The sequence below is a fragment of the Podarcis melisellensis genome (assembly GCF_964234715.1).
Source record: "Podarcis melisellensis genome assembly, chromosome: 2".
In the NCBI taxonomy this organism is placed as follows: Eukaryota; Metazoa; Chordata; class Lepidosauria; order Squamata; family Lacertidae; genus Podarcis; species Podarcis melisellensis.
In genome coordinates this window covers 50489748-50516512 of record NC_138529.1, presented here as the reverse complement: position 1 = coordinate 50516512, position 26765 = coordinate 50489748, and the positions used below count along the sequence as shown (strand labels likewise).

Here is a 26765-nt window from a genome sequence, read left to right as displayed (position 1 = left end):
GAGAAAGCTGAACCCCCCCAAAAAATCACAGCACAAGACTATGCTCAGAAATGCATCCCTGAAATGGGCAGCTTTAAAAGTACAGCTTTTTCTTTTTTAAATTGAAATTGGCTTAACCCAGTCAATTCATTCCTTGCAGGGAACAATACACTTTTGTCCTTCTGCATTTTCCTCAACACAGAAGTCGTACCTGACCAACACAGAGAAGAACATATCCAGTCCACAGATACGAAGGTACACAAACAAGACTTTGGGAAAGTGCCACAACCTTTTTTTTTTTAATTAGCAGATGTTTCAAGACACTCACTGCACTTTTTTGATGTACTGTAAAAAGCTGGTACGGGCAACCATTGGCAAGGACTATTCTGAGTTGGCGCTTACAACCCTACTAAAGTTTACCAGAAGCAGTGGCACCCACCCCCAACTTGGACAGTCACTCCAGAATGAATGGGGCACAGTTGTGGGCAGTCTGAGAAGTACCACCCACCTTGGGCCTGCCCAGAAAAATCTAATCTAAAGTGAGAGACTAGGGCGATGTCTGCTGTTACCAGCAACTCTTCTGGTATTCCTGCATTGTAGGGGGTTGGACTAGATGACCCTTGGGTACCTTCCAACTCTAAGATTCTATGATTGTTAGATTTTTGTGAGTGAGCTGAGAGTTTGTTTGGACAATGGGTGAGAACCCAAAGGCTGAGAGGGAGGGTGTGTCAGAAGGAAAATGAATTGATATTGACTGATATATATGAATAACTTTGTAGTAACATTTTCATATGTAACAGTGTATTTTTCTAACATTTTGTTTTAAGTTGTCTATTGCTGCTTCAGTTTCTTTGTATGCTGCTTAGAGATATTTTTAATATATTAAGCAGTATAGAAATTAAATATTCAATCGATCAATCAATCAATCAATCAATCAGAAATACTATGGTCAATGGTATCAAAAGCCACTGAGAGATCAAGGAGAATTAACAGGGGCACATTTCCCCCTGTCCCTCTCCCAACAGAGGGCATCCTAAAGGGCGACCAAAGCAGTTTCTGTGCCAAATCTGGACCTAAGCCCCTACTGAAATGGATCTAGAAAATTAAGTTTCCTCCAAGGGCTGGCTGATAGGATGAGCACAATACTCCAGGTTGGAGAGAGGACTGGCACACTATATAGTTTATTTCCCTACACTCAGTCCTTCCCATTGGGATTAAAACATTCAAGCACTATTTTTATTTCATATATTGTATCCTTGGCAATGGTTGCTTTCATGGATAATCAAGCCAAAAGTAGGAAAGCAACCACTCAGTCTCAACAGCACCTGACAGCACACAGAAAGAATGTCCTGGGATAAAGCCTTTAAATACATCTTCATGGGGCAGAGAAGGAAATAGGGGGCCAGAGTTTCCCTCTGCTGTGTGTTCCATGGAGTAGGAAATACACTGCAAGTAATGCTAAGATGTAGAGCAGCAAATACAGACTGCAGAAGTGTTCTACATGCCCAATTTAGACTAAGTCATGACAGCCGATAAGTAAACACTGAGGAAGGAAATACCAAAAATTAAGATGTTGGTTAGGATCATGCTCATTTCCTGGCTATGACACAGATGCTCTTAAAAACCTTGCAAGTCTGTCTCTTTGCCCTGCCTCCTTTCTGTATCTAGGTATTTATATCAAATATTTTCAAGTTACTTTTCCACTAAAAGTCACCAGAATGATTATATACAGCCAAAATTAAACTGCTAAGAAAGAATACATTTTTTAAAATGGAGGGTAAGGAACAGCCACAGCAGGGCCTCTGAAGCTGAACTTAAGAGAGCAGTCAGCTTCACAGAGACCACTCAGTACCCAAATTCTCTTGGATGTTTAGGAATCAGATATCCATGGCGGAGGAGCACACCAACACTTCAGAAGACCAATTGTTCCCTGTAACTTTTGTTATAAGCAGACAAACTATGTTTTTTTTTAATCTGGGCATCTCTGTTCTATAGCCAGGGAAAAGGGGAAATCAAATTAATTTATCCCTATAGCCACTGTAATATTATTTGGTAACAACCCAGCTATATAAAGAACATAAATTTAAAACTGTAACAATTTTCAGAGGGGTGGCAGTGCTAGTCTGCTGTGACACGGTAAAAAGATAAAGGTGTCTGATGACACAGTAAAAAGACTAAGATTATTTGACGTATGTTTTTGTGGACTAGAGTCCACTTCGTCAGATGTATGCAGCGTAATCCTCAGTTGCAGGCTACATCGGTCTATCTATACACACACGCACCCCAAACACGCACACAAAGGGTGGGTCTGAACAGAGACAACGGTTTCCTTTCCCACTACAGATGTCAATTACCTCATCATTACCAAGCTGATTGTTTTATCGCCTATGACTACCGCTGTAAAAGGGTCACCGTCCTTATCTTGCATACATATATTCTAGCTCTAACTGGATTGTCACTGTCTGCCCTTTTCTGCATTTCACTTCTCTATGACCTCACTGCCTACTATTCTCTCCCCAGCCCCTCCAACTTATCACCATGTATGCCTTTCATTACAGCCTTTAGTTCACAAAAAGTTTATAAAATTTGTTAGTCTCTAAAGAGCCGTACAGTCTTGGGCTGTGTATATACACCATACATTTAAAGCACATGACCCCCCCTCCCGGCAGAGGCTTGGGAACTGTAGTTTACTACTCACATGGCACCTTGACAAACTACAGTTCCCAGGGTTATGTGGGGAAAGTCATACCTTTTAAATATATGGTGCGTACAGCTTTCATTTCCCTGTAATTAAATAAAATTTGGCTAGCTCCTACCAGTCTTGCCAATCAAGGCATCTTTACTAACCCCAGATAAGACCCTGCAAAACACAGTGTACGTACGGTTTGAGCTGAGCTTGTCTGCTCCCTCCAACGCATTGAATGCTCCATGAATGTTTTGGACCTGGAGAGGGAAAGAGCATAGAATTAACTTTTGTATTACGTTTGTTATTTTATACTTCCAGGGACAACCTAGCTTATAAACAGTGAAGCTTCAACACTGCAGGTAGAAGAAGAGGCAAGAAGCTTAAAGTCATTTTGTGCAATTTAATTTGATGTTATCTCTCATCCTCTCTGGGCAATAGGTTTTTCACATTTGCACTGACCTTGCATGTGAAATATACTACAGTGCAGCCTATCAACACAAGTAAAGAATTTTTCAAATAGCAGAGCTCTTTCTCACTCTTTTCCGATAGCCCTGAGCCTACAAACCATCCAATATAAGAAAGAACTTCACAGACCAACAATGGGACCTGAAGACAGAAGCCTTTCTCCACCTAAAGAGATGAGGCAAGTGGCCACTAGGGAAAGTAGTGCCTCAGTTATGAAATGCCCTCCCCAATGAGGCTCACCTAGTACATACACTAAAGCTATGTACACATTAGCAGCTTAAAATGCAGCAAGGTCACTGCACCGTCCGCCCCCCATGTTCTAAGTCATATTTTTACATTACTCTCTACACACACAGAGACAGCGGGGGTGGGAACATCTTCATCCTTTTTTGTTTTCGCATACCAGCAACCTTCCCCCCTCTCCCCGGCAAACTTCTATTCAATGAAGCTGTGGTCTACACATGTGCTGACATCTGCGCATGCACAACAGCTCAAATGTACCCACCGCAGCTTATCTGCAGCCGACAAATTCAAATTAGGTGGAAGCTGATTTGAGGGGAAACGCATCAAACAACAGGATTTCTCTAGAAACTGCAAGATACATTCGGATTGCAGCTAACTTCATGTGCGCTTGGCCTCAAACACCAGAAGTAGGAGTGCACCAAAGCCTGAGTAAATGGTAACTCTCCCGCTTATTATGTATCCAGTGCACTCTGACTGCAGGTCTGTACACTGCATTAGCCACAATATACATCTATCCTGTCGTCTCTTGACAAACACTCCACTTGGAGGTGCTTCCCCCCAAACCAGCTTCAATCCAATCTGAAAATGTAAGCCAAATGAATACATCCACACCCCTCTCCACTCACTGATGTGGACAGACAGTGGGCAAATTAGAAACACAATCAACAATTCTGATGTGTACAATGACAGACAAATGAAATTTGAAATGCAGCTTTAAAAAATAACCTCATTGTGGTTTTAAAACAGTAACGTATACAGGACCAAAGATGTTTTCAATGAAGATTGAAATGCCAAATGAAGATTTTAAAAAAATAAATAAATAAATAAATATCCATGCTTTATTCCCTCAGACAAACCTGCCCAGGTTTTGAGATCTTTGGGGGAAGCCTTTCGCTTGGTCCTACCACCCCCATAGACATGCTTGGTGGGATGCAAGAGAGGACCTTCTCAGTGGCGGTTCCCAAACTTTGGAACTTCCCCACTAGAGAAGCTATCTCCTTATTCTTCTTCCACCAGCAGGTGAAGACTTTTTTCCCCAACAGGCTTTCAGACTCTAACTGCTTTTAATGAAAGGGCTTGTGATGTTTTTATTGTAATTATTGATGTGTTTTAAACAGACTTTATATATGTGTATAGTTTTAATTCTATCAATGTTTAATTGTTTTTCTACAATCATTTTATGTCTTTAGAGGTTGTTGTTTTTAATCTTTAAGCTGCTTTGAGTCCTGTCAGGATAAAAGGTGGCGTACAAGTAAATAAATAAATAAACAATAATGACAAAGCTCTAGTGTATTCTTGTCTTTGGAGCAAATTATTTTTAGCAGGGAGCTTAAATGCTGTTTTAGAATGATTTTATGTTGTGTGTGCTTTTACATAGGCATTCTTATTAATCTAATATGACAAATTTAATAAATTAGAATATTTTATTGTTCTAAACTTTGTGTGACTACCTTATGTTTAATGGGTGGTCAATAAAAATCAAAACATATAAACAATATAAAATTAATGGAAATCCACAAAACACCTCCTCCATTATTAGTACTCACATCACCCCCAGTTCAGCTTCCTTGTAATTACACACAAGCCTCATGCAATTACAACAAAAGGGGCAAGTGACACAAGGGTGACAAATGTAACTGGATGGCACATCTGGGTCTTCTATGGTGCTACTCAAATTATTAGCATCAAGAGGCTTTACCCAGTACCAAGCGACACAGTGACAACTGAAGGATTATACAGAAAGATGACCGCAACTCTTTCTCACAGGACCTCATTCACAGATGTGCTATCAGAACAGCTTAATAAGAAGCAGCATTTCTGAACAGAGCTGATCTCAGCTCTACGGGTCAGGGGAGTTCATCTTCCCCCAGGACGGCAGAATTATATGCACGATCTTGTCTGAAATATGTAGCATTCATCAAAGATAGCGTGCTAGTATTAATTCAAGGCCATTATTTGATTCAGGTCTCATGACTTCAAGTCTTGAGGACAGAAAACCAAAAAGGGTTCTTTTGGTACAACTTTAAGGTAGCTTTCTTTCTCTAATACTTACTTTCTTACTTATTAAATACATTTATATCCTGCCCTTCCTCCCAAAGAAGCCCGGGGCAGATACAATTTATTTATTATTTTTTAAAAGAAGCACAATTAAAAGCATCTAAAACATTTAAACAACAACAACAGACAACATAAAACATTTTTTAAAAAATTAAGAACAGATGTGACCAAATAATATACTGTATCTGACTAGACCCACTGGAACAGAAAAGTTGACAGTAGGTAGAGCGAAGGCACCTACTTATTGTCAATTACGCCCTTACAACATTCAAATGATCAATTCTCCCCCACACTTCAGAAAAGTCAGCTAATGAGCTTTCATCTAACACTCATGATGCACAGTCAGAATAGGTAAGAGTAGGCTAGATGGACGAACAGCCTGACCTCTTGTAAGGCAGGTTTCTGTGTTCACTGAAGTAAAAAACTTCAGCATGGCAGTAACTGCTTTTCCCTATGCCATAATATTCTACAGGTGAAACGAGCAAGGCAACCGGCAGTGTGAAGGGCAGACGTGGGAGGGTGGCCACGCACATGGAAACACCAGCTTGATTCAGGAACAAAATGTACACAGAGGCAGCGGGTATTTTCTGAAACCAATTTGGAAGGGATGGGTTCAGGTAAATACCCATTGCAGAGGTGTGCCTGAGCATTACATAATGGAATCACTCCCAAGGTGCTTTAAGGAATGTGAAGGCAAAATCCCATTGGATCTTAAAAGCTGCTGAATAATGCTGCTGGTTCTGTGATGGCGTTTTGAGGATGTTTCCACATTTTTAGCTTACTGATATTGTTTTTAATGGTTGGTGGTGTTGTACATCACTGTTGTAAGGCAAGCTGCCTTGAGTGCCCACTGATGGGCCAAATAAGCTGATATTTTAATGGTTCTCATGGAAGCTAAGGGCAAGAACCAGACGAGTGTTAGAAAGGTTTTTGAGGAATAGGTGTGTGCGAAGCAAGTGTAATGAAATGCCTGTGTTGATTAGCCAAAATTGCAATGAGAGTATGGTTTTAAAAGCATGGCTGCTACGTGTGGTGAGTAGGTGGTGATGGCAAATACTACTGCAACTCTTGCGAAGTGAAGTCTTTGAAAAGTAGGTGAAGAGGGTGGTGTACAGTGAGACATCCCCATTGTGAAACTGAGAGTTATGTAACAACATTACAGAGGATACCGGCCACGGGGCAAGTATGTGCTTTTCCTCAACCAAGGCCGATTAGAGAGATGGTAAAAGAAATCTCTCTTTCCAGCCTCTGTTCTCCGTAAGAGCATAGGAATAGAGGAAGGATTGTAGCAGCCGTCCTAAAACTGAAGTTCCCATTTTGCTAGACTACAATTCCAATCCTCCCAGGACACTGGCCATGTGACCATTTGGATGATAGGGGTTGTAGGCATCAACATATGGGGACTCGAGTCTGGGGAAGGAGCACTAATGAGTGACATGGTAACGTTCACAACAGTTGAATCCAAACCTCAGTGGTATAGCAATCCCAGCCAGCACCTGGGGTGGAGCACTTTTTAAGAGATCGCCCAAAGTTGTTCAGCTTTTTGGGGAAACGTTGCCTTGGGGAACATTGCCTAAACTTAACTGGCTTCTTGAAGGACAGGCAGTGTCTGCACTCATGCCGCCTAGCTACCCCTGTGACGCCCTGCAGCCCACCTGCTGCTCTCTGTGATGGTTGGTGCACCCTGCCCCCCCTTTCTCCACTACAGCCAAACCTTCACTACTGAAAACATCTAGATTTGGGAAAGGGCATGGAAGGAGACTGTCTGTGCTGACGACTCCTGCTTTTGACTGAAATACTTCTCTTCGGCAGAGACAAAGCAGAGTCTGGTGGTTTCTCTGACAGTCCATATTCCCAAGGATATCACTCCCACACGTGTCACCAAGGCACAACCACACAAATATAGCAGTGTGAATGTCACCTACTATTCCTAAGATATAGGAATAAAATGCAGAACAGAAAATAAACCAGGCAGCGAGCATCCCCTGGCAAATGTGAATGAGCAGAGAGCCCACTGAACAATTTATAGAATAAGGAAGCTACAGCCTGAACCCTTTACGCTAGCAAACGATTTGAAGCATTGCAGCACGCTCCTCCCACCAAAAAATGCAGCCCACTGGCTTGTTTTACTTGTAATTTTTATTGGGTTTTCAAAATAAAAGTACAGAGCCTAGAAAAGAATAATAAAAAAGAAACACAGAATATGACTGTGAAGAAAAGGAGGGAATGGATGGTATGCAGTCCAACATCATAAGGCTGCTGCTGCAACTGGTGCTTATTAATGTAGTTGTACCTCATAAGTTGAACAGAATCTGTTCCGCAGGTCCGTTCACTTCCAAAACATTTGGAAACCAAGGCATGGCTTCCGATTAACAAATATTGTGTACTGTGTCCAGTTCTGGGCACCACAGTTCAAGAAGGACACTGACAAACTGGAACGTGTCCAGAGGAGGGCAACTAAAATGGTCAAAGGCCTGGAAACGATGCCTTATGAGGAACGGCTAAGGGAGCTGGGCATGTTTAGCCTGGAGAAGAGGAGGTTAAGGGGTGATATGATAGCCATGTTCAAATATATAAAAGGATGTCACATAAAGGAGGGAGAAAGGTTGTTTTCTGCTGCTCCAGAGAAGCGGACACGGAGCAATGGATCCAAACTACAAGAAAGAACATTCCACCTAAACATTAGGAAGAACTTCCTGACAGTAAGAGCTGTTCGACAGTGGAATTTGCTGCCAAGGAGTGTGGTGGAGTCTCCTTCTTTAGAGGTCTTTAAGCAGAGACTTGACAACCATATGTCAGGAGTGCTCTGATGGTGTTTCCTGCTTGGCAGGGGGTTGGACTCGATGGGCCTTGTGGTCTCTTCCAACTCTATGATTCCATGATTGGCTGCAGGAAGCTCCTGCAGTCAATCGGAAGCTGTGTCAGCTGCGTCGGATGTTCGGGTTCCAATGAACATTTGCAAACTGGAACACTCACTTCCCGGTTTGTGGCCAAAATGTTTGACTTGCAAGGCATTCAGGATTCAAGGTACGACTGTATATTGTATCGTGAAAGTGTATTTTCATCTTATAATACGTATGTGCTTATAAGCACCAATCAGGTATACTGCTTTATTTTGGGGGAGTAAAGAAGCAGCCCTTTTCCAAATACTTTTACCTATCACAGTAGATTACTTAAATATGTCAGACTGAAAATGTAACCTCTTCACCCTCTGGAACCTTTTATGCCACATACGACAACATACATGAAAGTTTAACAGTTAGCAAATGTAGCGTCTATTGCATCCTCTTAAGAGATGTCTTAATTCAAGACTCACCTGTAACTTGTCACCAAAGGTTAGTTTGTGGATGACGTGTGTCATGTCAGGATTCTGAGGCTGTGCAGTGGCACTGTGTGTCGATACGTGAAAATTACCTGGAACCTAAAAGCAGGCAAGAGTTCAGCATTTATTAAGCTTTTAAGTTCTCAACACAAAGCTGAATGATAGGGAACACAAGGCTAAGGCTGGTGACTTACATCATTTGGCTCCAACATCTATTACAGAGAAAAGGTTTTAAAACCTTACAATGCTTTCATCAAGGAAAGGGGTTAGTCACAGGCCAGATTCAATAATCGTCACAATAATCTACTCTCAGTCTAGAACTGCTATAATTGACCACTCACTCATCAAAGGCTCAGAGATCTGGAGCACTCTTGCCTCCTCCCCTAAATCAAATGAAATATTTGTTAAGCTCCACCTGGGGATCCACGGAGCTCCCACATGATGGCTGCAATTTTGCATCAGTTGCTGCACTACAGGAGTAATACTGATTCAAGATTATCACCCACCACATAAGGCCTGAGTTCCTGGTTCTGCACTCTAGTGCTAAGCTAGAAGGATGGTAAGCTCCACCCCCACCCACCCCAAGAAAGGAAATGGCTGTGGGAAATATATCCTGTGCTAACATTACTTCTTCTTGCATTGGCCCTGTGAATCATTCCCATCTACACATCCCATCACCAAGAGAACTGCCATGAAGCTGCACCCATTTCACCTTCAAACAAGCACCTTTGTTAACAAGAGGGTGAAATACTGCCACCACCCAGTTCTTTGTGCTACAGTTCTTAGAATTTTGAACTCCTAAGACTCTCATCTAGCACATCTCCTTAAACTACGATTTATGCTCTTCGTTACATCCCTCATTTCAAGATGTTTTGTCCCTGATCTTCATGACCACCTCAGTCTATGACAGCTGTAGGGAAAGTCTTCTGGCCCACCGTCTCCAAGACCATGTGCCAAAACATGCAAGTACAGCCACAGCTTAAATCCAAACAACCAGCCTGGCATGCGCTGAAGCAGCTGGAACTTCACACAACCTCTCCTTTTGCTCCAGCTACCATAGGCTGGATTTGAAGACAAAATAGTTAGGTCAGGGACAGAGAGATCTGTAATGGCCATTATCACCGGACGCCCTGGCAAGAGCCAAGAGGGCTCTTCAGCTGAAATAGATTTTAAATGAATTCTTTTTTTTTTAAATGACAATCAGGCTCCAGCTTTTACAGTGGCCCCTTCCCAAACATGCTTTTTCTTTACAAAATTATAGTACACATAGTTCCTGAATGCACAGATTTCAGCTAAGAACTCTGGTTACCATGACAATTGTTAATTGTGATTAGATCACTCTGGGATCAGCAGCCTTTCAGGGTTTGTTACAAATGGAACTGCATCACAAAGCATTTTAAACAGAATCCCGTTCAAGCACTACTACAATAAGGAAGCAAGTAGAAGGGGGGACTGTGTGTGTTGGAGGGGGGCGTGCGTTCATTGTTTTTGGCTTCTCTACATCATGGAAACTGATAGTTCACTGTCCTGCAAAGGGTGGATCAAAAACTACATTGGAGATGGTCACAGTGAGTACCCACCAATTAAGCTTTGAAATAAATCTGATTTCATATAGTTAGTTGCACTTTTATAGATCATATGATATCGTTTTTTGGTACACTGCCCTGTGTTCTCTTAGTAGAAGAGAAGAAATATTCATTCATTCATTCATTCATTCATTCATTCATTCATTGCTGCTGCTAAGCCCAATGACTCATTGGGTGATAAGAGCAAGTTGCTCTGCATAGGACTCGTCCTCCTTAGCTCCATCTGGTCAAGGAACATAAGTGAACCTTGTGGAGAAGGGGAGATGCTTAGTAGAGTGTCTCACACCCCATCCTTGCAGAACAGCTGCCCAACAGCCCCACAGCCCTAGCAACTAGGTCTTACTATCTGACACTTGCTTCCACCACCACCACTATCTGACACTTGCTTCCACCACCATCGCCTACAGCCCCAGAAACAAAGGAGGAAACAGTATACTCAATTAAGTGTTAAAGCCCTGGTTCCTGGACCCACATGTTTCATGCCTCCAGCCAATCCCTTGCAATTTACACAGGAGTATAAAGCCAGCTCTCTGCTTCTCCCCGAGAGAACTGGGCAAATTCCTGGCTTTACGCACTCTGGTCTTACGACTTCCATTAGCATGAAACCCAAAGTGGTCTAGGCACATTGAGATTTCTGAATCCCAAGGGTGGCAATCACACTCTGCTTTCACTCATCCAATTGTGAAACTTTATTAAGATTAAATAAGGAAGAGGGCAACAAGGTCCCACAGAATTATTAAAAACAGAAAGAGCCCAATGACTCCAAAAGCTGACTACTTCTGTCCTACTTACTAATAGCACAGTGATCTCAGTCTGCTTATGAGGAGGTAGCAAAGACAGTCAGCTTCCTCTCTGGACTCTGATCATAGAAGCGTCCAAGCTGCAATGGCAGATCTGCTTTTAAAGGCTCTCTCCCCTACCCTTGGAGGGAAGACCTCAGGCTCTTTCTGACCAATAACAGCCAGGGTCAGTTTGTCAGGTACCTCACACCTCTGTCAGGTATATTTTGTCAGGTACATCACATACCCTTTTTGCATTTGAATAAAGCTGGGGAGAACTCCAAACAGCTTTACACTTGAAAGAGAAAGAGGGATGCCTACCTGTGACCATATACTCATAAACACTCCACTATAGTATTTGCATCAACCAGCTTGCTAGGGTCTACATGTCACCCAAAGCCTGTCCATTCAATCACTGGGAATGCCAGCTCACTGTGCAGTCAAATTACCCACAAAGGGGCTTACATCATTTAAAGTATCGAAATCCAAAACATTAATACATCATTAATAACAACAAAGTCAGATCAACAGAGCAACAATGTCATCATAAAACCACACACGTACACACAGAAATAAGGAGCTACTCTTTATGACAGGAGTGGCTAACATTTGGGGGGCCAAGGACCTCAATGACGCATTGTCAATGCTCCAGGGGCCGCATTTCAAAGTGGGCATGGTCAAAGTGTAAAAGTGGGTTTCAGCTTTTCTTTTCTAGAACACAGTTTCGAGGTCTTGTGGATGGTCGCAAAAACCTTGTGGCATCATAGAATCACATCAGGGGACCATGAGAGTGGTAAAAAAAATCTTTTGGCATCACAGTGGGTTGCCTATGGGAGCTGTCAGGATTTTTTAATATATATATAAAATCATTTATAAGTTTTTTCTTAGAATCACTAATGCGGGGAGGGAGCCTGAAGGCTACAAAAAGCTTTTGAGAGAGTGCTATGCAGCCCACAGGTTAGCCACCTCTGCTATGTGATCTTTCATTGAAAACTCTGGAGAAATAGAAATTCTATAAGGCCTGCTTAAGACACAAGGTATGTCTAATTCTGAAAGCACTGAGGAGCATGCCACATTGCAAGTGCCCACCAGCCTGAGCACTTTCACCAGCGAACACTAAAGCAGGCTGACTGACACAGATCTAGGGTAGACAGAGGAGCTCCTTTAAGAACTGTTGTCCCAAATCATTCAGGGCTTTAAAGGGATAGTCCCATGACTTCCCAACGTGCTTGTCCCATCAGTATTTTCCCCCACCCCCCAAACGTTACCACTACATTATTGTACAGACTTGCCCTACGGAAGTCAGAGCTCTGCTTCTAGAGAACGTTTTCTACTCTTAACTGGTTCTCCTCAATGTATGTAGAAGCGATGCTGGACCTCGGGGGGGGGGGGGGGAGAAGAGTCATTTCCAAATAGTTCTTAATGATCAATGTGGTTTTTGTTCTTAGGTTTCCTGGATGCTCATCAGGGAACTAAAACTACTAATATTGTCATGGAGGTCACCATTCAAGATGGTCTCCATTTGGGGGGCAGAAGTGGGTCGTGGAAACAGGTACTCCAGAAATGAGTTTATAAAGCTGTGATGTGTTGTACAATGTAGTTTGTAAACAAAGGTGATGTGGTCTCTTTTTTCCTTTTTACTAACTCACTGCAATTCACCATGAATGCATTTCATATTTTATTTCTGTTTTTTATTAGTATGACCTGAAGAAAAAATTACAGGCTTGTGTGTGTAAATAAACAGCACTTTGAATCTGTCCCCCAAATACATGGGCAACCAGCACAACTGATACAAAAATCGGCAGGATACATTCTTACCTCCTCACCATATTTTGAATCTGTTTATTTTGTACCTACAATGTGGGGTAAGCAAGCAAATAGCTCCTTAACACCAGGGAATTACTCACAAACATAATGGGAAAGAACACATCTAATTGTATTGTCATTAAACCAAAGCAGCTGAAATCTAAGGTACTTCTCCTGACAAAATTCCACACGAACCACCCAAAATAATACACAGCTGGAGGGGGTGAGCGATAAACCGCACTAAGGACACTTTTTCTTAGAAGTACAAAGAAAGCCTTAGACAGCAAATATACAATCCAATGCAGGAGCTCTTTATGTACTTTGTTATTATTTTAAGTATAAAGATTAAAAACTGCACAATCTACATAGACTCGCAAGTTGTTTTGCAGTTTGCTACGGTGGCTGATGACTGACACAAAAAAACAGCTGACAGAGGGGAAAGCAATCAAATAAAAACATTCACATATATTTTTGTACTGCAGCATAAGCAAGGGTAGGGCCTGCTTGTTATTTTTAGGTGTGCTCCAACATGAATTAGGAGGAAGAGGAAGCAGCAGGATTTTGTAGCCTGTGGTATAAAAATGAGGTGTGAATTAGGGTTACATCCTTATTATGCTAGCAGTCACACACTCCCTCTCCCCCACCCAAGTGAAGTCATGGACTGCCTTACATGGTCAGATTACCTAATGCTAGACACACCCGCCCAAGAAAATGCGTACACCCCTTGCTGCTGGAAGAAAAACTTGGTCTCCACTGAGATGAGAGAAGAAACACATCTCCCAAACCATCCATCTCTCTCTCTCTCTCTCTCTCTCTCTCTCTCTCTCTCTCTCTCTCTCTCTCTCTTGCTTGCTGGCATTCCTCAACGGCTGAGCATCTCTTGGAACAGAAGGGAGTTTGTGCAGAGTTGGGCCACAGCCCTTTGCACTGCAGTGACTCACATGCTGGCGGTACAATGCTTTGGGAGGAGAAAAGAAAACACGCTGACACTCTGAGCTCATCAACAAACCACAAAGAACTCAGAAGTGTTTTCAGCTCCCATGTTTACCCATGCTCCACCCCACGGCAACATGTCAGTGCAGCATGACTTCCTCTTTCTAGAGTGGTTTGTGCCCCCACAAATACGCACCTCTCTTTGCTGCTTTCCGTTCTAACTAGGGCTGCTGGTTTAGTCAGCTAAATAGCTAGATTAACTGATCTAAAATGTACCCTTGACTAAATCAGGCAACACATTTTCTAAGATGTGTCATTTTTAAAAAAAACAAAAATGTAAATATTTATGAAAACTATAGTAGCAGTTGGCATCTTAGAAAAGACTATTTCACACAAAAGCGGGTACACTTCTATAGTAATGCTTGCTGTAATTGGCCACTGTTAGAATGGGGCCCTTAGTATGATCCAGCAGCTATCTTTTTACTGTATTTTTCACTCCATAAGACACACTTTTTTCCACCTAAAAAGTAAGGGGAAATGTCTATGTGTCTTATGGAGCGAATGCACTGGGCAGCAGGGGGATCCCTCGGCTATCGCTGCAGTCGCGAGCTGAGGGATGCCTCCGCAGCCGGAGCCATGGCTCCCGCCTGTCGCTCTCGCCCTGCTGGCTTCTCAGCGAAGTAGGATGAGGGACGGAAGGGGCTCTGTGTAAGGGCTCCCTTCGGCCCCTCCTCCCGCTTCTCTGGGAAGCCAGAAGCGAAGCCAGACGCGCTGCACTGCTGACAGCAGGGAAAGAACGAGAGCCATGCAGCACCTCTTGCTCTGCTGGCTTCACAGCAAAGTGAGAGGAGGGACGGAAGGGAACAAGCAAAGCGAGAGCCGCTCACATGGCTTTTGTCCCGCTTTGTGCAGCTCTCACTTTGCTTGCCCATCTCTCCTCCCGCCTAGTTGTAAAGCAAGCAAAGCACCTGTCCCAGTGTCTCCTCCTCCTCTTTTACAGGGAGGTGGGATGGGCAAGCAAAGTGAGAGCTGCACAAAGCGGGACAAAAGCCATGTGAGCAGCTCTCGCTTTGCTTGCTTTAAAGCAAGAGAAGCGAGAACCGCTTACATGCTCTGCACAGAAATTTATTTTTCTTGCTTTCCCCCTCTAAAAACTAGGTGCGCCTTATTGTCAGGAGCGTCTTATGGAGAGAGAAATACAGTATGTTCTTTTCACACATACTTACACTAGCCTTTGCCAAGCTAGTGCCCTCCAGATATTCTGAACTACAGCCACGCTGGCTGGGCCTGAAGAGGGTTGGAGTCCAGAACATCTGGCAGGCATCAGGTTGGCACAGGCTCAGCTACCCCAATACACACATTTTTCTCTTCAATGTAATTGTTTATGCATATGGTAATTCATGCAGATTTAAAAATCAATCAAATAAAACAATCAAAAAGAACTAGCAGTAGTTCTTTGTTACTGCTTTTTGAACTACATCCCACAATTTACGTACACAAAGATTAGCACAAGAACAATGGCATTTGCTAGCAGGTAGACACACCAACCAGTCATTTCCAAATAGCAGAATGGTGCATTTTTTGCCAATAGGTGCTCTGGTTCTCCATTTCATGACTCGGCTGCTGTGTTTATTCATAATTAGATTTACTTCCAGAAAAACATTCTAATTTGCTGCCAGAAATAGTAATCTGGAAGATCTACTGACCCACACAATTCCCCTTACCATGACTGCATTAGCATTCTGGTTCCTTGAAACAAAACATAAATATAGGACCCTCATTTATCCTGGAACAATGCAGGCTGCCTCAGTTGTTTCCATAATGTCCTGCAGTGTATTCTTGGGGGGGCACCCGTACCGTTAGACCTGGCTATGTAACCCTCCCAGCTCTCACAGCAGTGCAGCATCCAGAGACTTCACAACAATTTATTGTCAAATTTGCCAACATTTCCCCAGAATGGATTATTCCAACTTGCCTTGTTAATGCTAAAATGGCCCTCGAATCTGCACCCATCCCCATTATTCAGAGGAATTTTCATCGATTTGTCAATGTGGCCAACTTCATGTCTTCCCATTTCATCTTGGATATCCAGACCAATCACTATGCGTTTAGGAATCAGGGAAAAAGCGGGAAAAGAACGGGAGTGTTAAAAATAACATACTACAGAGAAGGATACACGAATCATTCTTAAGAAACCTTTCTGATTTTTTAAAAATTAGTATACAAATAAAATTATTTAATTAAGTCAGCAGTTAGGCTAATCAGAAAGCATAATCATCAGCAAGTTTCTCTGTTCTCCCAAGTACTCCTTTAGTCATATTGGGCTCTATTATCAGATGATTTGCAGATCTCCTTGTCTGAACTCAATAAGTACTCTAGGTGAATTGCATGATTAAGTATTTAGTGGTTTGTTCCTAGGACATGGGTATCAATCCTTCTCTCCTGCTGCCTCTCATAGCAAGGTACGGGCCATTTCTGTGGTGGCTCCTCATTTGTGGAGTGTTCTCCCCAGGGAGCCTCACCTGGCGCCTTCATTACATATCTTTAGGTGCCAGGCAAAAGTGCTTCTCCTCAACCAGGCCCTTGGCTGATTAACATCCTATGTCCTTTTACATTTGGGTGTGTGTTATTGGTTTGTTTTTACTTTTGTTCTTATTTGTGTTATGTAGTCTGCGTTCTCATTTTATGGTTTTTTGTTGTGAACCGCCCTGTGATCTTTGGATGAAGGGTGGTGTACAAATTTAATAAATAATAACAATAATAACAAACAGCAAAAACAAAACAGCAGCAACAGGATAAAACACAGGAGCATAATAGGGACGGGTTAAAACAGTTCAGCTGATGTTTTGTAAGGCCTGGGGAAAGAAAGTTTAAAGAAGGATTTCTGCCTGGTGCCGGAAGACAGGTCCTAGGTGAGTCCCCCTGGGGAAGAATGTTCCAAAAATGCTTTTCTTTTACCTTAGGGACTATGCCACTTTAATAGAGTGCCTTATACGCCATTGCCCAAATAAGTGTTTAGTAATAGCGGAAAGCAGCCATTCATAAAAGCAAGAATGCACTCTAAAGAGGACATTTTCTTCTTTTTTCCTAGAAAAAGAATGGAAATGATTCATAGCAATCTGAACGTGAATTATGAAGCCAACATAGTGGTTACTCAACCACTACTGGCAAACACAGCCGCAAAAAAAGATGTACTCACATTCACAGTGCAGATTCGGCAAACTGATGTTCAAATTTACGTCTATTTTACCACCACTCGTTTTGTCTGGATCATCCACGTAGAGCTCGTTAACACTGCAGGGGAGAGGAAGATAGGTGGCTTCATTTTAGACGGAATAGTACAAAAACCATTATTTGCGAGACACAGGAAGAGGAAATCTCCACAGAAAGAGAACAAAGAGGGCTTTGCTGTAACATTGGTCATACAAGCTTCAAAGCCACATCATTCTTAAAAACAAACAAACAAACAAATCCTCCAAAAAGATATATACAATGAAGAACTACAGATCCAAAAGTAATTTAAAGGTATCTTGCTCTCATTTAAATCAGGAAGAGGGGTATGGGTTTGAATATACAATGGTGTTAAACATAAAAAATGTTACCACAAAGCCCTCCTTACCAGCCCAAGTAAAATTAAATGCTTTATAAATGAAATAATAATGTCATGTGTAATACTGCCTCAATCAAAAGTCAGAACATACAGTAACAGAAGTGAGGCCCAAGATGATGACATTTTAGCCACTGAACGAGAAGGTCAGAGTGACACTCTTCCTTTGGCTCTCTGTGAAAAACTGTACCTGAAATTACTGTTTTCACATTACTTAATTGCAAGTCCAGCCTTGCATGACCTCTTCGATTTCAGTTTTGGAATTATTAATTGAGCTAAGAGATCCTTGTGGAACATTTCTGGCCTGCCAGCTTATAAATGGAAGAGGGACAATCTTATATATGGTCCTCAAACTAAAAAGGTGCAGAGTGCACACTTCGTTCCCCCAAAGTAGCCATACACACTTGACATATCTAAACAGGGAGGAGGAGGAACTGCATCCACAGACCCACCCACCCAAGAATCAGAAGAGCCAGTGTGGTGTAGTGGTTTAGAGTGCTGGACAAGGACCTGGGAGACCAGGGTTCAATTCCCCATTCAGTCATGAAGATCTCTGGGTGACTTTGGGCCAGTCACGCTCTCTCAGTCTAACCTACCCCACAGGGTTGTTGTGAGGATAAAAGTGCAGAAGAGAAGAAGTGCTTGCATCGGCTTAAGGCAGGCACCCCCAACCTTCGGCCCTCCAGATGTTTTGGACTACAGTTCCCATCATCCCTGACCACTGGTCCTGTTAGCTAGGAATCATGGGAGCTGTAGGCCAAAACATCTAGAGGGCCGCAGTTTGGAGATGCCTGCCTTAAGGTCTCTGGAGGAAAGGTAGGATATAATGTAATAATAAATAATAAATAAATAAGCTGGAACAGATCCAACTCGTAGAGGGGATACAACCAGGAGACACAATCCTGCTCAACCCACCAAGACCTCCATATTCTCAGAAATGAAGAGGCTTGATGTGCATTCATGGAATTCCAATGCTTAATTCTGTGCAAATATTTCCTCTTAAGACAAAAAATAGACTTTAAGTATGACAGGCCATAACTCCTACAGGTAAATATCTATATTTAATTTTAAAATGAAAATATGCATAGGAACTATAACAGTAACATGAATGAATTAAACCTATAAACACTTAACAAACTAACAATAATAAATACATGGTGCATTAACATAGTGAGCTACAATTACAATATATAAAGGATTCGATTGGTATAGCATGAAGTACCCAGAAAACGAGAAATGATAACCAATTAGCATAGGAGTGAAGATCTGAGTGATGCACCTGTTCCCATCACAGTCATCCTGGGTCACACCTTCTTTCCAGCAGGTCTTACTCCATTTCACTTCTGCCTGTTGCTACCACTCCCTTCATTCACTCATGGCAATTATGTCTTTTTCAATTTATCTGACTTTGACCTTTTCCTCGCTGCATCTTTCACATTCATTCCTGACGACAGCTTCTGCTTTGAACAGGGGTTTCCAAATCTTGTCACAGAGAACCCTTTGTAAGTTGAGGAAATAAATACCCATGCCTTCTTATGCATAACTAACACCAATGAAATGTATAATGTCTTAAAATTAATACTATTTCTCCAGACACCCATGTGAAAGCAGCTAAGGGAAATGAAATCAGGGGAAACAAAAGCTTTGTAAAAACAAAACAAAACAAAACAAAAACAGAATGGTCACATTCTTTTCCAGCACTTACTCTGACTAGAGCAGGTAGCTAAAAATCTCCATCTCCTGACCTAATGAATACATGCTGAGAAAACCAGGAAGGGCCTCATACTTGTCCGGCCATTTTTCGTACCTTCTAAGTGTTGGAATTCTGCTACCCGGTCATCGGTATGTGCCTATCTATTCAGGCACCGGCTGAATTCCTTAGACCTCCCTCCGGCGTCTCCCGGCAGGATAAACAACACGAGGTCCGTTCCGGCGATCTTCCTCAGGCTGTGAGGAAAACACACCAACTGCTTCTCCTCCTCTCCTCCTCCCTGCATATCCCCAGGGAGGGGAATCAGACACAGACAGTAACGTATCTACATGTCCTTTTATTTGTGTCTTTTAGCAGTCATCCAGAAAACATGTCTGCTCTCTTCAACATACAGAGAGAGACTCCACCCATGTACTTCCTGTACAGGTCATATGACAAACCCACTGAGCTAACATCCGGTGCTCAGTACAGAATGGACTGCCCCTTTGTTCCCATGGCAACAGTCACAAACATCCTGTTTGGCTTTCCAGCCACAAGCAGCAGACTGTGCTGCCTTTGCTTGCTGCAGCCTTGGTGCTTTAGAATAACATCCTCCCCCTAAAGTATCAATGCGTGCTGCGAGCAAAGCGTCATCCAGAGAAGAAAACAAACAGTTGTTATACTTATAACATTCCCCTGTTGTTTCAGTTCCACCCTTGGAACTACCCGTCACTGGTTTTACCAATGTACCTCTCTGGTTGTGTGACTTCCAAGGAATGAGTGCATCTGCATTACCTTGGTTAACAACTCTCTGTTGTGCCTTTGTCTCTGACTCAGACACAGCTTCAATCTGACCTTGGTCATTTACAACAGCAACAGTTAGGTAAGCAAACTCTTGTGAATACCTCTTGGGTGGTACACCCTTCGTTGCTCTCTCAGACCTACGTAAGAGGTGCTGCTCTTCTTTGCTTTCCGGTTCAGCCTCTGAACTCTCTGGAGAACCAGTACTAAGCTTAATCAGTGGTTCATCCTCCTCTTCTGAGGGTCTAGTCACTGTGTGAGATTTCCTCTCAATGACTGTGACAACTGAGCTGTCTGAGCTATCGCTGTCATCATCAGTACTACTGAACTCAATAAAATCAACATCATCATCATCATCATCATCAGAATCATCATCACCTGTGGGAAATGTGTGAACAATCACTCTCTCCTGTTCAGGAGCACTCTCTAGAAATTTTGTGAGAATCACCTTTCCAGATTCAGACAAAATTACTCTGTAGAGACCCTTTTCATAACCCACAAAAATGCCTCTGGCATTCTTTACTCCACCTGGAGTTTCTGTTCTCACATGAGACCCAAAAACCTTGAAATGGGCAACAGAAGGTTTTCTGTGGAACAGTTTCTCAAAAGGAGAACATCCCAACTCTTTTGAAAACTTTCTCAACCAGGTGTAACAAAATGACATTAGCGATTCAGCCCAGTACTCATGTGGCAGATGTGAACTTAGCAATTGCGCATGCATTCCCTTTTGCAATTCTTTGTTCACCCTAACACAAACACATCTATTCCAAGCTTCTTCGGAAGCTGCAAGTTTGTGTCTTATCCCTTTCTTCTTCAGGAACCTCTGGAACTCCTGTAAAAGAAAAATTGGCTTCTCATCTGTGCAAAGACAATCTATGTCAGCATCATGCATATTTTTAACCTTGTCACAAAACTCTTTAAACCTTTCTAAGGCTTCTTTCGGTCTCTCCAAAAGATAAATCCAGACAAAACCTGTAAAAGAATCAACACATATTAGGTAATACTTTGCATTGCCTCTAGATGGTTCAAAAGGACCAATCACATCAGCATACACCCGCTGAAATGCTCTGTTGCCCCTCGAGGTGACCCGCTTGGCGTTCTTCTCAGCTACACCTGCAAAAGAGATCATGTTAGAATCACAAGAATTACATTTCATGTAATCACTTTGATCAAAAGTCAACAAATACAGTCCATCTTTCTCTTTGGCAGAAAGATACAGCTCTCCATCTTTGTAGATCTCGCATTTCTCATCATCATAGGACAGTTTTAGTCCCTTCTTGGCAATCTGCGAAGCGCTGAGCAGATTGTACTTCAATTCTGGAACCAAATAAACATTGCTTATAGTCAAGTTCAGACTTTTAAGATACACAGTCCCAATTCCAGTCGCTTCCAGCTCTTGACCGTTGGCTTGTTGTACAGTGAAGCTTTGCTTCTTAAACGTAGAAAATAGTCCTCTGTGTCCCGTCATGTGAACTGTGGCTCCAGTATCTAGGACAAAGAAATTTCCCGCTTCTGGTGTGGCTTTTAGCGACATCAAAGCCTTTGCAGTCTTTGCCTTTGGCTTGGTGTGACCTTTGTCTGACGCGTCAGACTTTGTGGAGCTCGCCTTAGCTCCTTTCTTCCGACGTGGCTTCGTACAGTTCCTCTGTAGATGCCCAGTCTGGTCACAATTGTAGCATCGGACAACGTTCATAGCTACAGCATCTCCTCCAGTAGCTTGAGCAGTGGGGGCGTTAGAACTCCGTTCTTCCCTCCCCTTGTCCTTGACCTCCAGGGCGGCAAGTCTGTCATGTTCACAAAGAACAACGGCAAAGACCCTCTCCGACGTTAGATCCGCTGCTGGGAGAGACCCCAGCTGACTGGCAACCGTTTTGTAAGTCCGATTCAGGCTGTTGATCACCATGAAGCAAAACACTTCCTCCTGCAGACGGAAATTGCGTTCCACCATCTGTTGACGCAGAAATTTCATTTCCGTCAGGTGCGCTTGAACATCTCCATCAGGCGCAAGCCTCAGGTTGGTCAGCTTCTCAAAATACAGCAACGCTGAAGAACCTGCATCTCTCTGATGTGTCCTTCTTAGCGTGTTCCAAACATCTCTCGCGTGCTCTAAGCCTTGTATGTGGATCAATTGCGAATCTGACACGCACAGAATTATAGCAGTTCTGGCCTTCACATCCTGTGACTCCCAAGCACGCGTTGGCGCTGCAGGAATGGGGTTCTCAATCACTGCAAACAGTCTCTGATTCTGCAGCAGGGCCTTCATCTTAATAGACCAAGATGCATAATTGTCACTGGTCAAAAGGGGCGGAGAAGGCAGGGCTCCCCCCTTCTTGGCATCCATTTTGAGTCCTTGCATTGACTCTTTAAACACAAGCCTCTAAAATCCAATAGCTGGCTTGTTTACACTCTGTGCACCTGGCAGCTCTCAACGCTGGCTGCGTTGGAAATTTCCAGGAGCTCCTCAGCCTTTGTAGTCATAACATTCTATTGTTGCTTTCACTTCTCCTCTCTGAGGATTAGCCTTCACTGAAAGGCGTCGCTTAGCAACAGCACATTCCAATCCCTTGGAGAAGAAACCACAGGAATGTTTGGTATGCGGTTTCACTTTTAACTGGAGCTGTTTCCCATACGCTGCTCCCTCGAAGCAGAAAATAACTCAATCTGCTTTCACTCTTCTAAGCCCGAAAATCACATACCTGGGCTCCGTGGCTTTTGCTTCAGCTTGCTCTGGTCAGCTTCTGGCTGCAGAGAATCAGCTTTCTCACCTCAGGCATCCATGGAAGCCACCTCCTGATGCAGAGGTCGATGGATCGAAACCATCCTCTGCTACCAATGTTGGAATTCTGCTACCCGGTCATCGGTATGTGCCTATCTATTCAGGCACCGGCTGAATTCCTTAGACCTCCCTCCGGCGTCTCCCGGCAGGATAAACAACACGAGGTCCGTTCCGGCGATCTTCCTCAGGCTGTGAGGAAAACACACCAACTGCTTCTCCTCCTCTCCTCCTCCCTGCATATCCCCAGGGAGGGGAATCAGACACAGACAGTAACGTATCTACATGTCCTTTTATTTGTGTCTTTTAGCAGTCATCCAGAAAACATGTCTGCTCTCTTCAACATACAGAGAGAGACTCCACCCATGTACTTCCTGTACAGGTCATATGACAAACCCACTGAGCTAACATCCGGTGCTCAGTACAGAATGGACTGCCCCTTTGTTCCCATGGCAACAGTCACAAACATCCTGTTTGGCTTTCCAGCCACAAGCAGCAGACTGTGCTGCCTTTGCTTGCTGCAGCCTTGGTGCTTTAGAATAACACTAAGGTGGCCCACCTCACACTTCAAGAAGTTGAACCAAGTGCAGAAAATGGACCACAATGCTTAATGAATAATGGAAGCAAGCTTGCAGTGGAATAGTTGACAAAAGCTGGGGGTGTTTGGCTAAAGTGTTTTCCCTGTTCATGGAGGGCATATTCCTCTTACTTTAGAGATAGGGTCAGAATTTATGATTGAGTAACTGGTCACACTACAGGTTTTGTGAGGAAGATCATTAGTGTCAGGTGAACAAGTTCAGGAGCGTGCTACGTTTCTTCAGCCGGCTGCCTCACCTTCGCACAAGCAAACATATAACCAATCCCTCTTAAATTTAGCCCGAAGAGCTATTGGTAAGCATTGCTCAACTTATTTTTTGAGTGATTAATAAGCATGACACGGGGTGGGGGTGGGGAACATGTCTGCTCACGGATGACCTAGTTTGCTGTTCCTTCACTACAGCTGTATGTTCTGATACAAAGAATTAAGCCTTCAAAATAATTTCTCATCGGCTGATTATGTAGTCCTTCGGATTAAGTAACACTGTCCTTCCAGATCCCAGGAGTGATGTCAACCAGGACAAGCATTAATCCTCATTAGCAATGTACCTATCTGCACTCAAGTAGTGCTTCCTGTGGGATGCCCGTTTGCCAGACAGCCTGTTTCATAACAAAGCCTTGCTGCTTCCTTCTCATCTCTTCCTAGATCTATGAAATCAAAGCCACACCCATCCTGTCAGTTACATTTTGTTTATTAAAAAACAAAACAAAAAACAGCCTCTCAAAACTCACTCCAAGGCAGTCCAGCATTGCAGGTTTGGCATTTATATTACTAGTGAATACAGGTAGCCAAGTCAACCTTAAGTGGGAAGCTTGTGTCAATCTGTAGTGTTCTTCAGGAACCTGTTTTGTGATTTGGTTCTTTCTTTCTTTCTTTCTTTCTTTCTTTCTTTCTTTCCCACAAACATCTATAAAACTTCAAGTGAGGTAACAATACAGCTCTAGTGCAGTTTAGTGCTTTGCTGCAGAGACTATTAACTCTTTCCTTTTTTAAATTTTTTGACAGTTCCTCAGCTGGTAACACATATCCTCCCTCTCCTACAAGATCTTCTTTTCACCTGGAAGGGTGTCCCTTGGGACCTCAAATTCCTCTTAAATCTCAGTGCTGGGTCCCTATTTGTCCTAAATGCCATGTAACCTAGTTAGTGCCCCAGAAGCTCTCTTTGGGTGCCCAGATTGTATGAGAAGAGATTTATTGGGGGGGCAGGGAGTGATTAGTGGTTTTGGAAGATATCCTGCAAGTTTTGGAATTCTCCAGCACTGTATAGAAATTCAGAATTTATTTATTTTTAAACACCTTTGATGTTACCCATTCAAAGCAACCAAGAAAGCTGAAATGAGCAACACTGTTTTGGAGGGGTCACCTTCTGTCAGCTTGTCTATGCTGAGCCACCACAGGAACTGCAAAGGAAGAAAAAAGTTGTAGGCACCAGGGGGAGGCAAGCATCACTTTTCTCCAGGACTTGCAGCCAGTACTTCAGATAAATGGAAAAAAGCATTTCCCCCATGTGGCAGAAGCGTTAAAAACTTAACATTTGTTGGGGCCAACTCAAACAAGACTGGGGCTTGTTGCTCAGTGAACTTGCACTGTACAAGGAGCTTTCAGGGACAGTCTGGCCAGACCTACAAATTACATAAGCAGCAGCTGCAGAGAGGGGTTTAGGTGAGAGAGGAGTTTGCCCCAAGAAGGAGAGGCTGATTCCTGAAGTGAGGCCTCTGTGAAAGATATTTTGGGATAGCAGTCAACTCAAGAGAATTTGCACATATTTTTCTTCTTCAGTCACATTAAAGGATTTCAACACATCTAAATCTCATCATCTTTCAAAAGCAGAGGGGGGGAAAGAAAGTCAGACTAACGCCTTGTTGTTTTAATGTTTTTAAACAGATTTGCAGCACAGTCTAGTTCTTCTATTTTCTATTCACTACCTATCAAATTCCTCCTAATCCTTTCCCTTACTGATGTTAAGAATAACACTTTTGGTAAGAATGTTCTCTAAAGCTTCTTCACTGACCCTCACCTTCCAATCCCACCATTAAATCTGAGTAAAAATTGCCATCCAACACCACTTAATCTCAGGCTACCCAAGTGTCTCAAATACATTTTCTATTGTTCCTTCCCACCCTTCATAATTCTTGCAATTGTAGTTTCCTGCATCTCCATTCCTCATTCACTAAGAGAGGGGTACGCCTAACACAGAGGCCTTAGTTTCCAGGCCTAGGTTTGGAACAAGAGGCAAGTTCTTTTTTTAACAGGAGTGTTGCTTTGCTACTTAAAAATGCATGCTGTCTCAAACATATTTGCTACTTCCTCATTTTAAAAAGTCATTGCTCATTGCTCAAATCAAGAATGTAAAAAACAGACTGGACAACTAAGAAAGGAAGTACAGTTCTCAGACCGGTACAAAAGAAAATGGAGGTCAGATGTCAACATTCATCTGAGTCAGTCATCATAATTGGCACCATAGCACACAGACTTCCACTTCCTGTTAACCCACACAAACACACACAGAAGAGGATGAATGGCATAACTCAACCACTTCACAATCTTGCAACACCTTTCATTACAGTATCTCAAAAGTGTTAAGTGAGCATTAATTAAGCTGATGAAGCAGCCAGACCAATACGGTTATCCTTACTTTAAAATTTTGGCATAAGGAGAAGCAAAAGCCAAGTTATTTGCCCAAGGTCTGCCAGTCATACCATTAGGAAAGCAATACAGGAGACAAATGCCATCATTTCTTTCAAGCCATTAAATCACACTCCCTCAACTAGAACAATTGACACTCACTTTAAACCAGCAATTTTCTAACAGTGTTGAAGGAATTCTTTAGTGTTGCAGAAGCGTCTTAGGGGTTCTTCACCCCAGAAATTAGTGGTGCTGGATAAGCCACCCTAAAAGTTAGCTTGCCTACTATTACTGATTCCCACCCCCTGCAATGCGCAGCAGCATGAGACAGCAGTGTATGTTCTAGGGCATACTCTCCGTTTACACAGGTGACACCAGGGAGCAATGTGCCCTAGAATCCTCCAAGAGAGACATGTAATGGTTCTTTGGTCGACAAGCCATCATGGAAAGTTTGCAAACTACTACCACAAAATACCAGGCTGCATTCAAAGGAACCAAAACGGAGATTCATGCAAGAAGAAAAGGCAGCCCACATCCCATGATCTAAAATCATTCTGCCTCATACCCTGTGTTTATTGTGCAAAAGCACAAGCTAATTGGAGGAGGTGGTCTAGGAAGAAGTCTGGCACTGGCCTCCTTCATGAACACTGCACCATACCTGCAATCTCTTCCCCAACACTTTTATTTGTAACAGTGATTTTATAGCAATGCATGGTACAGTTATCTTGCCTGATAACTTCTTTCTGCAAAAGCCAAACCTAGCTATTTCATGATCACGTGTAACAGTTGCTTCCTAATCTTATCCCATATTTTC

At 42.8% G+C, this 26765-nt stretch overlaps 1 protein-coding gene across 1 annotated transcript in view; it reads right to left on the bottom strand.

Moving 5' to 3' along the window:
* Positions 1-26765, bottom strand: part of ERGIC1 (endoplasmic reticulum-golgi intermediate compartment 1) — a 76020-nt gene that overhangs the window by 6075 nt on the left and 43180 nt on the right. Inside the window, exons 4-7 of the mRNA XM_081900136.1 lie at positions 17057-17151; positions 15833-15957; positions 8748-8852; positions 2862-2922 (exon numbers count right to left, since the gene is read on the bottom strand). Of these exons, the coding sequence (XP_081756262.1) occupies positions 2862-2922; positions 8748-8852; positions 15833-15957; positions 17057-17151 (386 nt within the window). The remainder of the gene's footprint in view (positions 1-2861; positions 2923-8747; positions 8853-15832; positions 15958-17056; positions 17152-26765) is intronic.